General features: G+C 51.2%; 1 protein-coding gene across 1 annotated transcript in view; it reads right to left on the reverse strand.

The window, feature by feature from the left end:
- Positions 1 to 2,046, reverse strand: part of DCLK2 (doublecortin like kinase 2) — a 141,924-nt gene that overhangs the window by 7,330 nt on the left and 132,548 nt on the right. The window contains exon 14 of the mRNA XM_015568060.1: positions 595 to 691. Coding sequence (XP_015423546.1) covers positions 595 to 691 — 97 coding nt within the window. The remainder of the gene's footprint in view (positions 1 to 594; positions 692 to 2,046) is intronic.

A 2,046-nucleotide genomic window follows, 5' to 3' on the forward strand; every position in this document is an offset into this window, starting at 1 on the left:
GGAGGGAGAGGGGAGAGACCCACAAAGACTCAAGAAAGGTGCAGAGTGGGCACAGCTCAGCTTGGGGAGAGGAAGGAGGCTTGGAGATGGATGGTGGTTGCACAAAACTTTGGAAATGTGCTTCATGCCACGGACCTATATACTTAAAACAGTTAAAATGATCCACTTTGTTATGTATATTTTGCCACAATAAAAAAGACAAGAAAGCCTTAGCTGGCTGACTCAGTGGATAGAGCGTCAGCCTGCGGACTGAAGGGTCCCAGGTTCGATTCCAGTCAAGGGCACATGCCCGGGTTGCGGGCTTGATCCCCAGTAGAGGATATGCAGGAGGCAGCCAATCAATGATTCTCTCTCATCACTGATGTTTCTATCTCTCTCCGCCTCTCCCTTCCTCTCTGAAATCAGTAAAGATATATTTTAACAAAAAAACAACACAAAAACAGGAAAACACAGGATCCACGAATCACATAAATCCTCATTCCAGGAACAAAAGGCACCTCAGCGTCTGCCTCACTGCATTGCTCACGGCAGGAAGAGTGGAAACACAGAAATGCTCTTGGACATGACGAGCCCACAGACAGGCCTGGAGCGTACCTTTGCGGAGTCCGTGATGTTATCCCAGTAGGGGGCTGGGAACTCGAGCTTCCCGGCCAGGATCTGGTCAAAGAGGTCTTCCTGAAGATTGTTCTCGCTGTTGGCAAAAAAGAAACGGAAGCAGAGCCAAGGTCACCACAGAGTTTCCAACAAAACACTCAAGAGAAGAGTAGGGAGAGGAGTCCAGCCTCGGGCATGTCCTATCTCCACTGCATGTGTGATGACACACTTTTCCCTTTAGATGTAAACAGTGAGCTTGAGAACACTTCCAATCTCTCCGCCTCTCCCTTCCTCTCTGAAATCAATAAAGATATATTTTAACAAAAAAACAACACAAAAACAGGAAAACACAGGATCCACGAATCACATAAATCCTCATTCCAGGAACAAAAGGCACCTCAGCGTCTGCCTCACTGCATTGCTCACGGCAGGAAGAGTGGAAACGCAGCGATGCTGAGCCAGATCCCCTTGCCCTTCCTCTTTCCCCTCTTCCAACCCAACAGCCAAAGGTGAGTGAAGCGGCCAACACGTGAAAGAGTCCTCCAGAGGTCAGAGTCGGGGTTGAACAGCGAGGACCTAATTGGCTCCCCATGGGAGCCCGACGTTCAGGTAAGCTCAGTCCGGAGGGAAGAGCCCCTGGAGGACATCAACGAGAACCGCACAGGTTGAAACGAGCTCCCCTCGCCCCACCTGTGCCTCCCGGTCACAACCTTAACGGTGCACTGGCTGGTGCCTAACAAATACGTGATGACTTGTGACAGAAAGCGCTGGGGAAAATGCAGCAAGCGGATGCCCCGCCCCCACCCCCAGGAACCTGCTCCTGCACAGCCACAGAGCCCCTCGCCTAATGGGCTCATCCAAGGCCAGAGGGAGAACAACGTCCTTGCCTTCCAGGGTCATTACCAGGTCCCAGCAGAAAACTCAGCATGGACTGTTGGAGTCAAGATCACAACCCAGAGGTGGAGTCCAGTCCACCTGGCCAGTGTCCAGCATTTCTTAGATTCCCGACACGACCCCGCAGCCTGGTGCTCGGGGGGCTCACAGGCCAGAGCGGGCAGGCACAGTGTGCTGTCCTTAGACACAGGCAGTTTAGGACAGTGCCCAGAGTCGGACTCCGGGGCGGTGAGACGATGTGGCTATTTCATTCTTGTTCTATGAAAAAGAGTGGCGTCTTTGCGATTTGCAAATATCCATGACCTCTACCCAAGCCCAGTTCAATGCACAGCTGCGGGCCACGGAGTCTGGGTCAACAGACTCACTGAGAAGCTCACGTAGCCTGAAAACCGGGCAAGGCCAGAGAGCCCCACCGCTCCCCTGAAAAGTGTGGACAAACTGCTTCTATGTGTCTGTTGTTTTGTTGTTTGTTTGTGTTTTTATTTAAATATATTTTTTATTGATTTCAGAGAGGAAGGGAGAGAGAGATAGAAACATTGATGAGAAAGAGCCATTGAT

The sequence above is a fragment of the Myotis davidii genome, unplaced genomic scaffold (genome assembly GCF_000327345.1).
Source record: "Myotis davidii unplaced genomic scaffold, ASM32734v1 scaffold323, whole genome shotgun sequence".
Taxonomy (NCBI): Eukaryota; Metazoa; Chordata; class Mammalia; order Chiroptera; family Vespertilionidae; genus Myotis; species Myotis davidii.